Genomic DNA, 18,765 nt, shown 5'->3' on the forward strand with positions numbered 1-18,765 from the left:
AGAAAGAGAAAACATTTTAAAAAAGGGTAAGAGAGAATAAAAGGGGGAAGATAGAGAGAGAATAAATAAAGAGATCAAGAAAGAGAAAGAAAACGAGGAAGAAAACGGAAGAGAAGGAAATGCATTCTAAGGGAGCCGGGTCCAAATGACGGAGATCCTCGTCGTTCTCTTGAAAGATCCGGTTAACAAAGCCGTTTCGTTCGCAAACGTTCCATCACCACAAGAGCGAGCCCAAAAGAAAGCGAGGTGCGCTTTTGCACAGCAAGCGAGCGAGCGAGCACCAACGCGATGGTCGTGCACAGATTATTTCGACATTGGATTTCAGCAACTTCTTTTTTGACTTTTTTTCTCCTGTTGGAGTTCTTTGTCGAGGATTGAGGTATGTTGGAATTCTTTTTTCCCTTTGTCGTGTACAAGTTGTGCTTTACGACGTGCGCAGACTCGTTTGTCAACTCGCACGCGCTGGGCAGGTGCTCGTTGCCTCCTTTACAGAAAAAAGGGGAAAAGTTGTTGTGTGTTTAGATTTAAGGAGGGAAGTGCACATTTGCTGAATTTGGGTGAAAATAACTCGCATTATTTGTTTTTTAATGGCCTGTTTTGCATGTATAAAAAGAGGGTTTCTGTTTTTTTTTTTCAGCGTTCTCCCTTTTTGATCTTTGTTTTTGTACATTTGTAAAAACGTGATAATCTGCAAGGTGATAATGACAATCTTAAATGCTACAGTTGGGTGGTAAAGCGTCTGTGTTGTGCCCAAAATAATTGTGTTATTACGCATAGTGTTTTGGAAAAAACAACTCTTGGTAATTGATGTAGTATTTTATATCTCATTTTATATTTAAATTACACTGTTATGTTTTATTTGACCAGTAGATATCACTTTATTCTGTGTTGCAACCAAAGACAAGTGCTAAAAAGCTCGAGGGAGAATGCAAACTAAGGAGACTTCAAGAGTGTCAGGACCAGAACGGAAACAGGACCCACTTGCGTGATGTTTACCACAAGTTTTATTGAGAGAGGAAGGGCTGCGCCCGCGATCCGGAGTTCGCTGGGCGCGGGAAGCAAATCGCTCTTGTACTCGCATTGTGATCCGAACACGAAAGTGGATCTTCCCTAGCGAGCGATGGCGGTGTCAGGGGCGGAAAATTGGTAGGTACCTGGGAGAGAAAGATGTGGTCGGGGTTGGAAACGAGTCGTAAGCCAAAATGGGAGAGTAGACGTAGTCGGGAACAAAAAGCTGTCATAAGCCGGGACGGGAGAGCAGACGTGATCGGGATCAAAACGGGTTGTAGCCGGAGACAAACGGGAGCAAAAACGGGACAGGCAGGGGTCAGGGTCGAAAAAGGCTTGCCTTGTATACACGGAGATTCGCAGACGGACTGACAACAGGGGATTGACAGGACTGAGTTCGAATAGTGACAGGGAGCCAATCAGAACCCACGGCGGGTGGCGCCAAATAAGTGGGCACAGCTGAGTCACTTCAGTAATCATGACAAAGAGACCAACAAGAACCATTTTTTTCCTTATCATTTAAATGCCCAGCCTCAAGGCAGATTGTATTTTTTTTTTTCCGGTAACCGTAGTAGAAAGATGTCGGACAGGTATGTCAGATCGCTCTAGATGACACTTACATTATGTTAAAATAAATGCATGTTTCTCTATCTATAAGCATTTGAAATGCATGCTTGTATAATTGTTCATGAAGCTTTGCTTATTATTTAAATGAATATCGATATTTTAAGTAATTGTTTTTTTTTTACTACTAACTAAAAAGGCACTAAATAAAACACACTGTCCCTTTAAGATTGTTTCATTTAGATTCATGTTTGTATTTTGTATTGTTTTTCCATTTTATATAGAAGTGTACCACAAATCAGTGTCACCTAGTGGTGAACTAATGGAATTGTTTTCAAAGCACAGGCTCTATAGCTCACAGAGACCATACATTACCATCGAAGCTAACCACTAGGGTTGGAGGGGCACCATTTAATGTGGTGTGTCTTGGGCAAGTACAGCCTGGTGGCGCCCATCCTTCTCTAGCCCAACAAATGTTTCCGCCCGGTCTCGAACAGGGAACCTTTTCGCTTGTTAGATAACCAGTGTTTTTCAATGCTTCATACTTAAGGTAAAAGTTTACTCTATAAGTCTTAAATGAACATTATTATTGATAACCCTAAATTAACCAGTGTTAAATTAACCCTTTAAATGAGTGAACTTTTAACCCGACCTCAGTGAACATATGCTCCTTATCTACAAAAGGTTAAAAAACAATGGTTACATTACTCTGTAATGGTACTGTAGTGTTTGTACTGTGTAACAGTAGAGTAAAATGTTACTCTTTAAATGTTAAATTAACACTAATACTGAGTACCTTAAAGTAAACGGTGTTGAGTTAACACTTAAAAGAAGTAAACATTTAACACTCCCTCAGTAAAGATAGTCGTCCTTATCTACAGTGTTTAATGAATGCTGGTTAAATTACTGTGTATGGATCAAAGAGTGTTGAAAAAAATATAATGGGGTGTTGAATAAATAAATTAGTTCACCTCTTGATGGGGCTGAATTCTACCCGCTGTCCATTTTTTTAAATCTTGTTTTACCTTACAGTTCCCCAAATTAACGCTTATCCAATTTATGTATTTCTTGTGATCTGTGATTGGCAGATCCCTGAAAAAATAAACAATTTCTTTGGCAAATTTTCATTAAATATTATACAATTATCGAAGTTTTTTGGATAACATGAAGCCGAGAGCTCATTGTTGTTACTAATTAGCGCAAAAGGGCTCCCAGTTTGAAATGCATTTCAAAAAAAAAAACTCTATCATGTTATTACTATGTTGTTCGTTCTACGTTAGTAAGAGGTTACCTATAGGAAGTAGGGTTAAATAAACTCAGTCAACAATTGAAAAATCACAACGACCCAGCACTGGTGAGTTATTTTCAGAACCAGTCTGTCGGCTCCTCAGATGTCCTTAGGGGGAAACCTGGGGAGCATAGTCGCCAAGTTTGCGACCCCTGTTGTATAATATAGCTTATTCAATTAGTAGTTATATTCTCACTTAAACATATATTTTAGTGCGTAGTTACATATTACTGTATACACTATGATTATAAAACGATGCTATTGTAAATAATAAACTATTGCAATTGTCTTATAGTTTTTAGGCAAGCCAACAAGTCAGATGCGGGAAAAGTTGGATTTATATTTATGTAGTTTCACTTTTTGATTGTTTTCATATACATGTTTAATCTGAGCACTTGTACTGTATATCAGTAGTCTCCTTAACCCTTTTTAAAGTTGAGAGCTACTTTTTGCATCCATGTTTGATAGATAGATGGATAGATAGATTGATGGATACTTTATTCATCCCCGTGGAGAAATTCACACTTCCAGCAGGATCCTTGTGTTAAAAAATAAAATAAAATATACAGAATACAAAAATACCCAATATGGCGTGTTAATAAAGAGCATCTAAATAGTTTTACTTAAAATACACACTGTAATGAAAATGGGGTAATGTGCAAATGTGTGGTTGGGGTTTAATGTGGGCTTTTACTCCCCCGGGTGGAGTTAAAGAGCCTCATGGCATGAGGGAGAAATGATCTCCTCAGTCTGTCCATGGAACAAGACTGTGACAACAGTCTGTCGCTGAAGCTGCTCTTCTTTTTGGAGATGATGCTGTGTAGTGGATGTAATGATTGACCGCAGATTGTTCAGTGCCCGTCTCTCACGCACGACATGCAATTCTAAAAAAATGCATCTTATCATGTTATTTCTATGTTGTTACTATTTTATTAGCAGGTTAATTTTTGGAAGTCGGGGTTAAATAAACAGATAGTCAGCCGCAAAAAAAAAAAACAAAAAAATTTTTTTTACTAGTACATCACAATGACCTAGCACTATATATACATATATATGAGATATTTGCAGAACAGGTCCATGGGCACCTCGAATGTCCTTAGGGGACACCCTTGTGCCCGCAGGCACCACATTGGACCCCCCTTGATATATTACGTATATTTTCCAAATTATTAGCGTTCTATTAACACGGCAAAAAAAATTACTTACAAAATGAAACAGTCAGAGTTGTAGAACGAGATTTTTTTGTTATTTTTTTCCCACGCTGCCAATGTACAGTAAGTGTTCCTACTGTACCAGAAGAGCAACCTGGCTGAAAAACAAAACGCTCTCATGCGGTTTGAGTTACAAAAAGGCTTAAAAACTTCCGTCAATATGATATCTAACGCGTAATTTTTCAAATTGTCACTTCTGGAGTGTTTTATAGAAGCGTTGGCTCTTCATTTCCAGGCCACGAATAACACGGGTCAGTAAAGATGAGATAACGGCCTGCGAGCAAGACCGCCACAAGCTAGCGGCAATACAACCGCATGAATACACACATAAATACACACATAAATACACACAATTCCTTCTTCCGTGTGTGTCTGTGTGCAATGAGCCGCGAATTCCGAGGTGAATAGTTTTGTCCGACACGGTTCAGCGGCCATTTTGGTATGGTTGCAGACGGGTCTCCAATACCCGTGATCTGACCGTTTGCTGTCTAGATTATGTATACATATTCTTTTTTGTTATTGTAAATACTATATTTTCCATACTAAGGCCCCCCCCCCCAAATAAAATTCTTTAGTGATATATTTTTCAAATATAAAGTGCACTAGACTATAAGGTGAGTGAAATAAAACAACAGTAAGAACTACAATTGCATAAAAATAAACAAATACATTTAAATAAAAATAATCTACTTTAAAGACATAAATTAACATGATGACATCTAGTTTTACCACTAAAGTTGCGGTATCGTTTAACAAAAATTTAAATTACAGTACGTAATTTTTTACAAAATAATACCAAAAACGAAAATCTATTACACACTCGCGGACAAACATTGACCAAAGTAACAACAAAAAAGGATTTGCAAGGCGCATGTTAACCACAAGAGGGCATTCGAAGACCATTTATATTTCTCAAAGGTAGAACAGCTACTGTATGCAGTATCATTTCATTGTCATTATGCATTTGGAATTTTATCTTTTGTATTTTCCGGTATATAAGGCGCACCGGAATAGAAGTGTATGCAATATCATTTTAAAACAATTCAATCAAGAATTTATAATTTTTTCCAAAACTCTACCATAAACAAAAAGTAATCTCAACATCTATTAACCACATGAGGGCACTTGAAGACTACTCTATACATTTCTCAAAAGAGGAACAGTTACTGTGTGCAATATCATTTGATTGTCACTATGCTATACTATTTCCAAATTTTCCACCATATTTTCCAGCATATCAGGCGCACCGGATTATAAAGTGCACTTTCAAATTATTGGCTAATTTAGAAATTTTAGATGCGCCTTAAAGTCCGGTTAATATGTTAAATTCTAAAAACTCTAAAAATACTAGTGTTGATTTAACCCAATGTTTTGTTGTTTTGCAGAAACAGCTCCCTGCAAAAAATATGTAATGTTTTTTGGTACAAAAGTCATTCTGCCCCCCAAAAAAGAAGATTTTAGTTTGAAACAAAAACCGCCAGAAAATGTTTACTAAACAGCCGGTGTCATTTTGTTTAGAATAATGCAAAAAATTGGGTTGTTTTCCATAAAATGACCCAGAAATATGGTTAAAATTACCCAATAATTGTGTAGGGCCATTTTTGAATGGTTCAACTAGATTGAACGTTATTTGACACATTTGTTGTTTTACATCTGTGCATTTTTGTTGACCCAACATTTTTGTTATTGCCACTTTTTTATCCTTAAGAATATAGTATAAATGATGTTTTTGTTGAATTTGCAATAAGGAATTTTTAAAATGAGGAAATCATTTTCGAAACATTTTCACGTGTTGGATTTATTTTAAGAACGATTTTTGTGTCACTAGAAAAATACTAAATAAAATATCCAATATAAATAATGATAATAAGAATGATAATGTAAATGGTAATAGCAATAATATCTTCCTTTGGATGTTATTTTACCAAAGGGTCAGGACCAAAACAGAATCAGGACCTAATTGCGTAATGTTTTCTTCAACTTTTATTGAAAGAAAGAGGAAGGACTACGGCCACGATCCGGTGTTCGCTGGACGCAGGAAGCAAGTCGCACTCGGATTTTGATCCGAATACGGAAGTGGATCTTCCGTAGTGAGCGATGGCGGTGTCAGTGACGGAGAACAGGTCGATAGTCGGGATAGGGAGAGCAAAAACCTGGTCTGGGTTGGGAACGAGTCGTAAGCCAGTACAGGAGAGTAGACGTAGTCGGGATCAAAAATGGGTCGTAAAGGGAGAGCAGACATAGTCGGGATCAAAACAGGCAGTAGCCGGAGACACACGGAAGCAAAAACGGGACAGGCGGGAGTCAGGGTTGAAATAGGCTTGCCTTGTACAAACAGAGGTTCGCAGACGGACTGACAATAGGGGATTGACAAGACTGGGTTTGAATAGGGACAGGGAGCCAATCAGAACCCGCAGTGGTTGGCGCCAAATTAGCGGGCACAGGTGATTCACATCGGTAATCAGTACAAAAACATTTCCCCCCAATTTTTTTTCAGTGTTATAATGGATTTCTGATGTCTATAGTCGTCAATGGCAGTGAATAAGTTAAAGACCAAGTATAAGTCATACGAAAGTTGTCATAGGTGCTTCTTTGTGAAAATAAAAGCAACTTGTTTTTTGGTATTGTTATTTATCAAATAGGGTGTCCATTTAAAATTCTATCTGGAATAAAGGCTTTTACATTTAGAAGCCACTTCAAGTTTGTGCAAAGTTATTTACTGAGTCATTTCTGTACTGACAGGTTGAGCTGCACTGTTTTTGTTTGCAGAGTTAGCACGTGGCTTGAGCAACTCTTGGTAGCTTCCTTCCTGTATGGATAGATTTTAGCCTTTGGTCAAATTTCCAGTTGGTATCAAATATTAAAATGTTTGGTAGGACCGGTTTTTGTGTGAACTTCACAGAGAGCTTGTCAAGTCTATTTAATCAAGAAATTGGGTGTGTTCAAGGCTTATATTTGAGGGGTTTCAACCCTAAAAGTGGAAATTTTGATTTAGACATCTATAACAGCCAATGGTACTGGACGTTTTAGCTACTATAATAAAAGGTTTTTCATAAATCCAATTGGTCGTCTCAGGATTTCCTGATTCACCTGTTGACAAACTGTCGGAGTCGCACGACAATGCTAAAATAAGTCTAACGGGAAAAAAGTCCACACTGAAAAGGAGCTCAGACCCGATTAAGCCTCTCCGATTAAGACACTCGTATTTTGTCGTGTCAAAAAGAAAAACAAATCCCCCTGTCTGGCTCGACTGGTTATCAGGGGCCATCAGGTGGAGGGCCAATCATTGGCCAATCTGTCAAGAAAGGGGCTTAACCCCTGAGACACGCAGGGATTAAACCGACGGCATCAGCGCCAAGTTTGGGCGCTGCGCCCCCCGTCCCCTACTTGTTGTGTTCCAAGTCATTAAGAAGACCCCGGCTACTGATTTTGACTCGATCGTGAACGGACCCTCAACTCTTGAAATTCTTGACTGTCCATTTTGATGAATGTTACTCCGGAAATAAATCTGATATAACCATTTTTCAGATATGAAGAGAAAAGGTCCCTGGAGTGCCTGCCCGCTCACTCGTCAAGTGTGAAATTGCAACACAGAGCTGCTCGTTTGTTGGTTGCCGGTTTCTAACGATGTTAAATGAGCCGGTAACCTATCGGCAAAGTCTTGTTTGTACGTACAAAGTCGATATAACATCATAGAACAATTGGTTGACAGTCTCCAGATATATAAAAACTATAACGTATCTCTTTAAGAGCTCCAGGTAAGGTAGCCCGAGGAAATCGTAAAACTCCACCCGTAAATTTTGACGACGCGACTGGTAATGACCCTCATTTATATAACAGCATTGGCACTGGTGCGGAAAACAAAGTAACCTTGTATCTTTAGTTCTCTTGCCTTTGCACAGCCACATTTGGACCCTACCCCCAAACAAAAGGGTTTGCTGACTCAAGAGTCATACCCTAGACGGATTCACTTAAAAACGTTATTTTACAAGTTGCCAAGTTGTGTTTTCACTAGCTGTGCTCGTATTTGGCCTACCGATGTGATGCACCTGTGCCCGCTCCTTTGGCGCCAACTGCCTCGGACTCTGATTGGCCCCCTGTCACTATTTAAACCCACGTCTTTCTGTCACCTGTTGTCAGTCCGTCTGCAAACGCCAGTTTACTCTAGGCAAGCTTTTTTCGACCCTGACTCACTCCTGTTTTTGCTCCCGTCTGTTCCCGACCCGTTTTTTGATCCTGACCACGTCTATTCTCCTCTCTTGGCTTTCGAATTGTTGCTGATCCCGACCATGTATTTTGCTCTCCTGTCCCGGCTACTGAGCCGTTTTTTCCCCGTTCTTGACTCCGCCATTGCTTGCCATGGAAGTTCCACTTCCGCGTTCAGAGCGACTTGCTTCTCGTGACCAGTGATCACTGGATCGTGGGTGCAATCCTTTCCCTTCGCCCCAATAAAACTGAGATAAACGTAACGCTTGTGGGTCCTGTCTCCGTTTTGGTCCTGACATTTGTTGTCACTGCATTCATAGTCATGTTTGTATGATTTCTTCATTTGTAAGCTTTTTGAGTCATTAATTAATCAACTAATGCCGATTATTATTCATTTATCTGAGTGTCATAATTTACTCCTTAATGTAATGATTTGACTTATTGATGGGTCCATTCATTTAGTTGTGATTCGGTCTCTACATTGTTTCAAGTGGTGTTCTTAGTTTGCAGTTAGGAGAAGGCCTTTTGTTTATCAGTACTTACAAGAACTCATCTAGACTGAAGGCTTGTGTGAAGTAGAGATTTTTTTCACTACCTCATAAGTTCAATTTTGTCATAGCCTTCCTCTTAATATAAAAGTGATTGTCAGTCATTTTGACTACATGCTTGTGAATTAATCAGCTTTGTTCTTTGTGTATTGAATATTCCTTTCATATAAAACCTCAGCAGAACTGCTCAATACCAACACTTTTTGAGAATGTTTGTTGAATTCAAAAGGCACACTGTGGATGCATTCACTTAAAATGTATTTTTAAGTTGGCAAGCTGTTTATTTACACGTTGTGCTCGTCGTACGTGGCCTAAAGCATGGACTTCCATTATATATAGATCACAGGTGTCAAACAGGCGGCCCGCGGGCCAGATCAGGCCCGCTAAGGGATTGAATCCGGCCCGCGAGACAACACTCAGAGAAGCGCAAGAGAAAAAAAAGCAGCAGGTTGAAATATGTCAACTTGATGTTGCCAAAGCCAGGTGCCTCTCACAAAGACACTGTACTTGTATTTATTCCTGTCTCTCTATCTCTCTCTCTCTTTCTTTTCCATCCCTTTTCTCCCACTCTGTCTCTTTCACTCCGTGTCTCTCTTCTTCTCTTCCTTTGTTGCTCTTTGTCTCTTTCCCTCTCTGTGTCTTTTAACCTCTTTTGCTCTAACTTCCTTTTCTCTTTCTCTCTTCATACCCTTCACGCTATCTTTTCTCTCCTTCTGTCTTTCTATTTCTCTTTGGATTTCTTTCTTCCTCTCCCTTTCTTTTTCGCCTCTCCCACGACTTTTTATCTTTTGTTTCTCACGCTCTCTCCCTCTCTCTTTTTCTTTCTTCGTCCCGCCCTCTCTCCTTTTCCCTCCCTCTTTCTCTTATGTCTTTATCTCTCTTTTTCTTTCTCTTTTATCTACTAGTCCGGCCCCTGACAGAATGTTTGTTCTATCGTGTGGCCCCCGAGTTAAAATGAGTTTGACACCCCTGATATAGATGGATACAACTTTGGTATTTTTGCTGTAGGGGCAGAAAATAATAATGGAAGTGTCCCAGAGAAATCGACCAATACACATAAGACTACCTTTAGTAAGTCATCCAAAGTTTTGACAAATCATGGGTTACATTATGGTTCCTATTTCTGAGAAATTCACTTCAAATGGGGTTATGGAATGGATAAACCATAAAAACGGAAGGTATGCTGGACTAGCAACAGCATTGGAACGTAAAACAAAGCAACTCTACATCTTAAGTTTTCAAGTACGACAACATCTGGACCTTATGTCAAAACAAAAGTATTTGCCGACTTCAAAAGGCATACAATGGACTGGTTCACTTAAAACCACAGTTCACCTGGAAGGCCAAAGTATAAGATATGGGAATATAAGGTTCATTCAGATCTGAGCAAGGATCTGGATGGAACATGTAAAAGGCAAGTCCTGGGTTTTATCAGTTCAGACGACATGTGACATACCTCCAATGTACAAAAATTCACAACTGTCAGCAAGTTTCTCAATCGCCCAGAGTTGAGTTTATGTTTTAGCACCTGCAGCATTCGTGGCTAGCACATAACTGCTGAGTTACTGCAGTACCTGACGACAGGGCAGGGCATAAAATATAAAACAAGACATAAAACCGAACAAGGCATCTCGCCTGCCTGTCGGACCTGTACTGGAATCGTAGGTCACCTTGCTGTTCGCTGTCAAGCTGGCTGGCTATCAACTGGTGGCTGAAGCTAACTAACACTGTGCGCAAACACTGAAATTATTCCAACGAGTTATTGTTGTGTCTTTTGCTACTAAAGGTGATACATTATATCAGTAAGACAGAGCTGTGCATATTTTTTTCTCTAAGGGCCTCATAGAGATAAATTGAGGTATATAACAGATGCTGTTACTTTTGCATTTTTATTGTTATTTACAAATAACACCTGTGTTTTTTTTTTTTTAGCTTGGATATTATTTTGAATTGTCTTTCATGTGTTTACATTTGTTTTCATTTGTTTCGTTTTATCTTGTGCATTCACGTCTCCAGGGTTGGGTAGGGTTACTTTAACTTGATTACTTTCAATTACTTTTGGATTACTCCTATACCAAATATGCTAATAAAAGACAAAAGAAACTAGATATGAATACAATTATGACTCACAACACGTGGTAAGCTTTCTCTCCTGGCTTTGATCTCTGGCAAAACTAACATAAAATGCGACAGAAACAAAATGAAAATAAATCCAAACAGCTTGCCAACATCATTTTTGCCGTTCCATGTATTCCGTTTTCCCCAAGCCTGCACAAAATTTCGTCATTTTATTCAAATTTAGTTTATTTTGTCTTTTATTAGCATATTTGGTATTGGAGTAATCCAAAAGTAATTGAAAGTAATCAAGTTAAAGTAACCCTACCAACCCTGCTCGTCTCATCTTGTGTATTTAATCTGCGTTTCACTCTTGTCTTGTATCATGAGATCTTATGTGTACAGTTCGTTTCCTCTCGTCTTGTCACTTCTTGTATTGTTTTGTCTCGTTTTTTTTTTACATAGATGTTTACTTTTTTTCCCGTCCTGTCTGTCTTTGTCCTGTTTGAGCAGTCTACTTGTGATTGTTGTCCTGTATGGTTTTATCTGGTTAGTTTTGTTTCATTTCTTCTTTTCTTGCCTTGTGCTTCATTTTGTTTCATCTCGTTTTCTCTCCTCTGGTCTTGTCTTTCATCATCCCTTCTCACTGTCTTATTTTTATTAAATCCAGTTTTCTCTAAACTTATTTCAGAAATGTATATAATATAATATATATATATCTCATCTCATCTCATCTTATTAGCTGCACCGCTTATCTTCAGTAGGGTCGCGGGGGTGCTGGAGCCCATCCCAGCAATCATCGGGCAGTGGGCAGGGGACACCCTGAACTGGTTGCCAGCCAATCGCAGGGCACACAGGTACAGACAACTCGCTCGCTCATTCACACCTAGGGACAATTTGGACCGGCCAATCCACCTGAAATGCATGTCTTTGGAATGTGGGAGGAAACCGGAGTGCCCGGAGGAAACCCACGCAAGCACGGGGAGAACATACAAACTCCGCACAGGAAGCCCGGTAGCTGGATTTGAACCCACAAAGGAGGTTCCCAAGACCTTAGAACTGTGCCGCACACGCGCTAACCACTTGAAAATATTTCTTTCAAATTGGAAATACGTATCTACCTGTTTGAATAGACGATGCAGTTTCTAAAATTTATATTTTAGAAGGAATCATTTTTACATGCCATATTTATTACGGTATAACACGTACTTGTGTATATCTCACAGCCCTAATTTTTTATTAAAAATATGTATAAAATGTTGTTTTAATTTTTCTCAGCTCAAACTATTGTGGTTGAATACAAGGAGCCGTGATTAAAATAATTTATTGACCACGCAAATTATGAACACGATACCAACATAACATTTACAATGTATTTATTTAATGTCCCTCAAAGTCCAATTTATCATGAAATACACGAAAGAGTTGTTCCCCTCGCTGCCCCTTCTTGTGTCTCTTTATATCTCTCAGGAGGACTTTCTGTTTTGTATCATTCCCTCTTTGGTACCAAGAATAAAAACGATGTGATAATGATAAAATAATCCAATATGTCATGTCATACATATTACTAGTGGTGTAGTGGTTAGGATTTGGCGAGCTCACTTCCGCGACCCGAGTTCAATTTTTCACCTGATCAATCATTGCGCATATACGCTAATATACTTCCGTAAAATCTTGTGTATAATGTGCACCTAAACTTTTAAGTTCTTATTCAGGCAAAAATGTACATTATACATGAATGAATACGGTATGGGCCCTTGGCCACTGAAGTATTGTTGGTTGAAATGGCCTCTGGGCCATAGATTGGACATCCCTGATATAAGACTTTGTAAACGGTTTCCTTTTGTCGGAAAATTAGCAAAGTAAATTTTAGCACATTAGCATACATTGTGATTTTAACTAGTTTTGGACGACAGCTGTGAAAAAAACTTTCTCACAATCAGGTTGTTACCTTGCTACATATTATCATATAAACTGTTAGCATCCTAGCTTTGTAGATTGTCTTTTAGTGATGAGCACAATATAAGTCCTGTCTCACATTTTACCCTTGAGAACAAACGGAACGGATAATAATAAATGTTCTAACATTCCTCAGATAATGTGTTATGTGCACAAACAAGTTGAATAGTACAGTTTGTTCTTTGGTTGCTTGCTACTTTGTGCTTCTTAATCAAGGTTTTGTTGATAATTTCTTTCACTGAGTCAACTTCTTTTATAAGATCTCCTCTGGAGACCGTCCTGTTTCACCCGAGTAAACCTTCTCAGGTCAACAAAAAAAAACGTGTGAAACCTGAGCTTCACCCAGTTTGGGTAAATGGATGGGTGTGCTTATATTTGTGAGTATTCCACCATCCACCGCTTTGTCTATTAGAGTGTTGCCTTGTATTTTGGGCAAAAGCAATATCAAAAGAGCGAGTCCAGACAGATCGGAGTGTTGTCGCCCCGCTAGCGAATAGTTCTTTGAAGAGTAAAAGCCAAAGGTCTGACAATTGTAAATTGGCAAAAAAAGCTTTCTAAACCCCAATATACAGACATTTTGAGCCCAGTTTTTGTATTTGCAGTACAGTACTCCCTCAAATTTCACGGTTCATCTGTTTCACAACCGCGTGCATTAAGTACCTAGGAACCATGTAACATGTTTTTTTTTATATATATTTTTTCACCCAAAATGAACTGATTGGGTACGCGTTCTACATTAGGTTTTACGGTACTATATTGCGCATTTGTGCAGTGATTATTTCAGTCGAACAATTCTCAGAACATTGGATGCAACGGGATTTGAACCAGGATAGCAGCGGCGATGGTGCTAAATCCTAGCCACCAGACCCGCAGTAATATAGATGACATTTGAAAAGGCATTACGTTTTAACTCATTATCCCACTATATTTATTCATGGTACCAAAGACGAATGTTAGAGTATGGATAAAACAGGAGCTTGCCATGAAAGATATGAATAAACGCAAAAAAGCATGACACGGAATAAAAACTCTTTGGTGTATCATATGGCTCGCAAGGCATATACAGCCCGTTTCGTGAGTTTTTATGGCTCGGAGATGAAATTTAACCATTGTAGAATTCTCTGTGGCGTTCCAAAGTAGAGTGATGGCATCCTGAAGCCGAAGCAACTCTGACCCTATGATTAGTGTAGTCCAGTATATATCGGGCACATTTTCAACTACAGTTGTTTACAGCCAAGGTGCCACACCATTATACCCCGTTTTGGCTGTAGGTCGCTAAGAACCCCTTTAAATGGAAGCTCAATAAACTATGTCTGTTCACTGTTGAGATACTTTATGATGAAAACCCACTGATCAAACTGTAAATTAAAAAAAAAAAAACAACTACTCAAAGGAATTTGATTGGGTGAGCTCTAGAGTTGGTCGGATCTCTACACACAGCATAAGGCCCTCCCTTCTTTCCCTTGCTCAGTGCAGGCTGCGCTGAAGCTAAATGCGTTGATATTCTTATGTTCTGCAGTATTTTGTGACGTTTTTACAAAAGAACTTTGCTTGCACCTTGTTTTGAACCATTAATTAGGACAAAAATGACGGTCACATTTTAAGTGGTATATAGATATATATTGATATGGAACACAGGTTCTGGCTTTATTTTTATAATTTCATAGATTTGATCAAATCATCAACAGTGTAATAAAATTAGCTTTTGTCTGGAGAGCAGGTTTTGGCAGCATTGTTAAATTTTGTCTTTAAAAATATGGTGTGGCTCTCTCAATTTCTTTTAAACATATTTTGCTTTTATAGCTCTTTGGTTCAAAAGGTTTCCCGAACCGAGGTGTACATGATGATGAATGATGATGGCACAAATAGGTAAGAATGATCACGTAGTTATGTAGTCCAACTATCCAGGCGATAATTATAGTCTCTCTGTAGTTTAATGTCTTAGTGATAAGAAAATAATAAAAAACGAAATATTTTTTTTAATAAAAGCAAACTTCTAAAACTGCCCCGAACCCAGCATACTCCTCCAAATATATTCACAATTTATTCAAGATCAAAAATGTATTTGTCCTGATAAAAGCCCACGCAAGATTAAAAATCCCATATGTAAATCACAGATATGTCTGTGGATCTTGCATCACAAGATTCATACCGGAGATATTGGAAAATTGGCTTTGAAATTAGTTAAAAAGTGCTCGATTTTGGCCACTAAAAGGTTGTACGAACCCAGTTTTTATCCGGATTGCTCCAATTAGTGCCTACGAAACCTATTGGGTAAAATGATGCCGTAGTTCCATATTTATCCGTGGAACTTAATTATGGAAAAAAAAACTCAAACGACGGAATGGCGAGGGCACACCGCATAGAAGATCCTGCGTCTGAAAATGTGTGTATGCTACGACCATCGCATGCTGAGTGTTTTGCATAGACTGTGGTTTTATCTCCGTGGGATACGAGTAGTATCTCTTTATCTCGGGACCCAAGCCGAGCACCGATACGGGTGTTGAGAGGCTTTTCGAATAAGTACAAGGAGAGGAAAGGAGGCGGGGGGCTCAAGGTAGACCAGAAAAGGAAATAGGCAGGAACAGTAGAGAGAGAGTGCTACAAGGTCTAAAACAACACCCAGAGAAAGAACTGGTTTCCTCTGGACCAGGGGCTTTCCATTTACACATGGAAGTTGATGGTGGATGGAGCTCCTGGCATTTTCGAGCATGGTAAGTTCTCCGTGGTTTCACGTTTCTTTACTTGGTTGTTTATTTTAAGGGGGAGGATGTATTTGGTTTTACTCCCCAACTACAGGACAGGATGTAAAATCATAACAAATCAAGATTAGAAATGTTTTGATTACTAGATGCGGGATCCGTCAGTCAGTATTCAGGCAATTATTTTGTGCCTTGTGTACACCAACGTGCGAATCATTTTAGCTGCCTGTGTACTGTTTTTGGGTTTTCTCTATTTGTTTTGTGTGTGCTCATGATATCTTTGTCGACATACAAGCTGATATAAATTTGACTTCAATTCCAACACATTGTCAGGGTGAGTTAAATTCCTTATTTAAATTAAAAACGAACACTCTAAACAAGGTGTGGGAGAACGTTTTGACTCATGCATTGGGTTCTAAAATTTTGCATAAGGTCCTGGCCACGAGGAAAAAATAATGATTGATTTGATTTTAAAGGTGGGGTGTGTCGTTTGACGTGTCTTTAAAAAGTTGAAAGTAGAATATTTTGTATATCCTATAAATTATTTTCTCTATTAAGTATGTGTTAACAATGCCCAACTGAGTTTAAAGAGCCTTTATATTTTTTTCCACTGCACCTATATGCTTTTATTTTATATCAGACTTTGGGACAACCCATTATGAAGCAGGAAAGAGGGGAGGGTTGGAGAGGGATTGTAGCTCGACACTGCAACGCCAACCCAAAACCTAAAAAAAAAGATGAAATAAAGGAGAGTATTTGGCATTTCCAAGAAATGCACGTGCTTGCACGCACCAAACAAGCAGCTTGACAGGGTACAATGGTGATTTAAGCCAGAAAATGGTGTCAGCGTGTAGACCATTTCACAATTCCCGCACCTTTAAGTATTTGCAGTCTCTGGATCCGATACATGTCATGACATGTGTCTTGAAAGAATGCAAATGAAATGACATACAATTTCCATATTTTAAGAACTAAATTCTATCTGATGTGTTGAACACTCAAAAGGCAAAAGAGCAAGGAAGTGATTTTGTTTTTGTTTTGTTTTTTTGCTAAACATATGCTTGTAGCAAAACAGTCGTTGTTGTTTTTATTGATACATTAAATCTGTATTGGGCAGCACGGCAGCGCAGTGGTTAACACGTGTGCGGCACAGTTTGGAGGTCATGAGTTTGCACCTCCCTGAGTGGAGTTTGCATGTTCTCCCCGTGCTTGCGTGGCCACTCTGGTTTATTCCCACATTCCAAAAACATGCAGGTCAGGTTAATTGGCCGGTCTGAATTGTCCCTAGGTATATATAAGCAAGTGAGTTGTCTGTCTCTGTGTGCCCTGCGACTGGCTGGCAACCAGTTCAGGGTGTCCCCTGCCCACTGCCCGATGATAGCTGGGATGGGCTCCAGCGCCCCCCGCGACCCTACTAAGGATAAGCGTTGCAGATAATGGCTAAATGATTGTCAGTCATTTTGAAAGGGCAATTGTGAAACCATTACAGCCTTGTTCTGTACTCACAGGTCCAGAATATTCTGTCTTTTTTTTTTTTTTTTTTAAACAACCTCAACAGAACTGCTCTAGAAACAATGGCGACAAAGGTCATTAGAGTTGGCACATGCTTGCTAAAAACACAACACAGTGCCTTTTTTTCATTAAAAGAAACACAAATGATTTATGAGCTTTTTAAATTCCACTAATAGGGCACATGCCTGCGTGTTATGAAATAGTTAGCTCTCGGATGGTCTACTTACTTACAACGTTCAGTACAAGTTTAGTTTGCCCGTGCCTGGCCTAAACATTTAAATAGAATAGCCACTCAATATGGCCTTTCCCGGCAGCAGAAATATCTGATAGTTATGCAAAGTTGACTCTCGAAACTATCTCACCCTCCTCCCACTCATGCCACAGAGGTTGATGTCTGCCCGCGATAACCGCGACTAATTTGTATAAGCCCGGGAGCGTGAAATCGATTGGACGGCGTCCGCTCAGACGTCGGAAATGTCAAGCAGGTCGACAGGCACTCTATTGTCTCTGTCTCCTGTTTAAATCTCGAAAAAAAAAAAAAAAAAAAAGGGAACATGCAAAGAGTCACGCTCGGCTGCAACACTAGCGACTAAAGAGTAATTCCCGCTTAAGACGCTTACTTAACGAGTCAGCTCAAGACAGAAAGTCCATCAGGGGAGTTTGGACGGCAAGATTAGAGGAGCAACTCATCAGAGGAAGAAGCCGCAAAGAGAATGGATGAGGAGGGGATTTGGTTGTAATGTCATTAAGGGAGACACAAAGGTCTGGGACTGCAGACGAGGAGTAAAGCCTCCGATCCTTGAATCAGAGAAACTCTTCATAGCGTAATAATTTATTCTGACATTCTTATTTTTCTCTTTTAAGTCTTTAATTATATGTCAATCCCGGAAAACTCGTTGTAAACAATGTCCACTATGTTATTAATAATGACAATTTAAGAAAATTATAATTCAATCTCTGGCAACTTTCTTCATTTGGACTAGCATAAGATTCCATGGCAGGTCTAGTCATTAACTACAAAGCTAAATTTCTTGCCTTGCTTTCACAATTTTTTCTTTTAACTGAGCTTCCAACGTCTTTGGACGTTCTATTCTTTGCTAAATTTTTCGACTCTTACTTTGGAAATATGTTGCTGCTAATGTTATTGATTATTATTTTTTGCACTATTCTGATGCACTCATGAGTAAGGCCAATGTCTTGTAAAATTTGCTTATTCATACTAAAATGTTTTTGTCTTATTTTCCACTTTTAAGTCTTTTATTTCATCTTTATCCTTGAAGGCCACGTCTAATCAATTTTCACTACTTGTTATCAATTACAATAAAGTCCTATCCTATTCTATTCTATACCTAGTCAAGTTCTTTATTTAATCCCCCAAAAGCATACTAGCTCACATCCAAGTAGGTCCAAATTTGGTTCAAAACTAGTCCATCCATCCATCCATTATCTGCAATGCTTATCCTCAGTAGGATCGCGGGGGTGCTGGAGCCCATCCCAGCGATCTTCGGGCAGTGGGACACCCTGAACTGGTTGCACAGCGGCTGGGTGGTTACCGCACATTCCCACAGTGCGGAAGTCCACGTTTCAGTTCCAGATACCGCAGCCTCCCCTTGCGGAGTTTGCATGTTCTCTCTGTTCCTGCCTAAAATGGGACCAACCCAAAACCTGGGTCTATTTAATCAGTTTTTGTGTAGTTTGGGTTGTTCTAATCA

The 18,765-nt window shown here is 39.2% G+C and overlaps 1 protein-coding gene across 5 annotated transcripts in view; it reads left to right on the plus strand.

Moving 5' to 3' along the window:
- LOC148348393 (sickle tail protein homolog) overlaps positions 1-18,765 on the plus strand; it is a 163,363-nt gene that overhangs the window by 91,846 nt on the left and 52,752 nt on the right. For 2 of the 5 annotated variants that reach the window (XM_088322634.1, XM_088322635.1), the window contains exon 1: positions 246-379. The exons of 2 other annotated variants lie outside the window; for them this stretch is intronic. Coding sequence is in view for 1 of the 3 variants with exons in the window: in XM_088322633.1 (XP_088178759.1) it covers positions 15,527-15,553 (27 nt within the window). In the remaining 2 variants the exon portion in view is untranslated. Of the gene's footprint in view, positions 1-245; positions 380-15,410; positions 15,554-18,765 lie in introns of those variants that run through there. One more of the 5 variants, XM_088322633.1, reaches the window with a different exon arrangement.

This window comes from Urocampus carinirostris, chromosome 18, assembly GCF_059441175.1.
Source record: "Urocampus carinirostris isolate Australia breed hairy pipefish chromosome 18, RoL_Ucar_1.0, whole genome shotgun sequence".
Classification (NCBI taxonomy): domain Eukaryota; kingdom Metazoa; phylum Chordata; class Actinopteri; order Syngnathiformes; family Syngnathidae; genus Urocampus; species Urocampus carinirostris.